At 47.4% G+C, this 1334-nt stretch overlaps 1 protein-coding gene across 1 annotated transcript; it reads right to left on the reverse strand.

Moving 5' to 3' along the window:
* Positions 1-560: 560 nt before the first annotated feature.
* Positions 561-1334, reverse strand: LOC123064531 (16.9 kDa class I heat shock protein 1-like). Its single transcript, XM_044487998.1, has one exon. The coding sequence runs from the start codon at positions 1214-1216 to the stop codon at positions 761-763; it is 456 nt and encodes a 151-aa protein (XP_044343933.1). The 5' UTR covers positions 1217-1334; the 3' UTR covers positions 561-760.

The following is a 1334-nucleotide window of genomic DNA, read 5'->3' on the forward strand; positions in this document are numbered from 1 at the left end:
AAAATGAGTGAATATACATTTTAAAATATGTCTATATACACTCGTATGTGGTAGTCAACATTTGTCTTTCTAGAGATTTCAACAAATGACTACATACGTTGCAAAATGAGTGAATGTGCACTCTAAAATATGTCTATATACACTCGTATGTTTATATACACTCGTATGTGGTAGTCCATTTGAAATCTCTAAAAAAAATATTTAGAAACGGAGGGAGTAGATGATATGTCACGTTTGAGTTAATATGTGTGATGATATGGGTGTGTGTACACTTTTTTTTTGTATTTTTCAGAAAAGAAAAAGATCAAAGAAAACTGAAGGTATATCTCAAGAAAGAAGAAAGAAAACTGAAGGTGAGATAGAAGTCATACAATCAACATTCAGGGCATTCAGGGTATTGATCAGTGTAGACTCACGATTAATGAAAGCTGAATGTAAGACAGAGGAGGACATTCAGTGTATCGATCATTCTTTAAGCAGATGTTTCTGTATAAGAAAGCAGTTTTCCGTGTCGAAGAAAACCAATTCTGCTCTTTGTGTATGCAAAGTCTGCACTCCACTCAAAATCAGAACAATTTATTTCTCATTTATACATCGCCAAATCTGTTTGACGATTACACAAGTAGAGACACAACAGGGAAAAGAAACGCAATACAGAGACGCCTCACCAGACTCGGCAAGAACAAAGACACAACTGTAGCACACTTTTAGGCTGCAGAACTCGCACACACATGAACCAGACTGGGTCCGACCCGAGTACTCAACCGGAGATCTCGATGGCCTTCACCTCGGGCTTCTTGACCTCGGCCTTGGGCACGGTGACGGTGAGCACGCCGTTCTCCAGCCCGGCCTTCACCTCCTCCACCTTGGCGTCCTCGGGGAGGCGGAAGCGCCGCACGAACTTGCCGCTGCTGCGCTCCATGCGGTGCCACTTGTCGTTCTTGTCCTCCTTCTCCTTTGTGCGCTCGCCACTGACGACGAGCACGTTGCCGTCCTCCACCTCCACCTTGACCTCCTCCTTCTTCACTCCTGGAAGGTCGGCCTTGAAGACGTGCGCCTCGGGAGTCTCCTTCCAGTCCACGCGAGCGTTGGCGAACGCGGCCGTCTCGCTGTTGCCGCCTGAGATCGCCGGGACGATGGAGCGGAAGGTGTCGAAGGGGTCCGCCCAGAGGTCGGCGAAGGGGTCGAACACGTTGCTCCGCCTCACGATCGACATTGTCGGTGTTGCTTGCTTTGGCTTGTAGCTTGGGGGGAAATTATGTATTTGATCGTAGGTAGGAACGGGCTTGCTGTCTGCTTTTGCTTGACACTGGCTTGAGTTGGGATGGAGGGCG

Source organism: Triticum aestivum, chromosome 3B (assembly GCF_018294505.1).
Source record: "Triticum aestivum cultivar Chinese Spring chromosome 3B, IWGSC CS RefSeq v2.1, whole genome shotgun sequence".
Lineage (NCBI taxonomy): Eukaryota > Viridiplantae > Streptophyta > Magnoliopsida > Poales > Poaceae > Triticum > Triticum aestivum.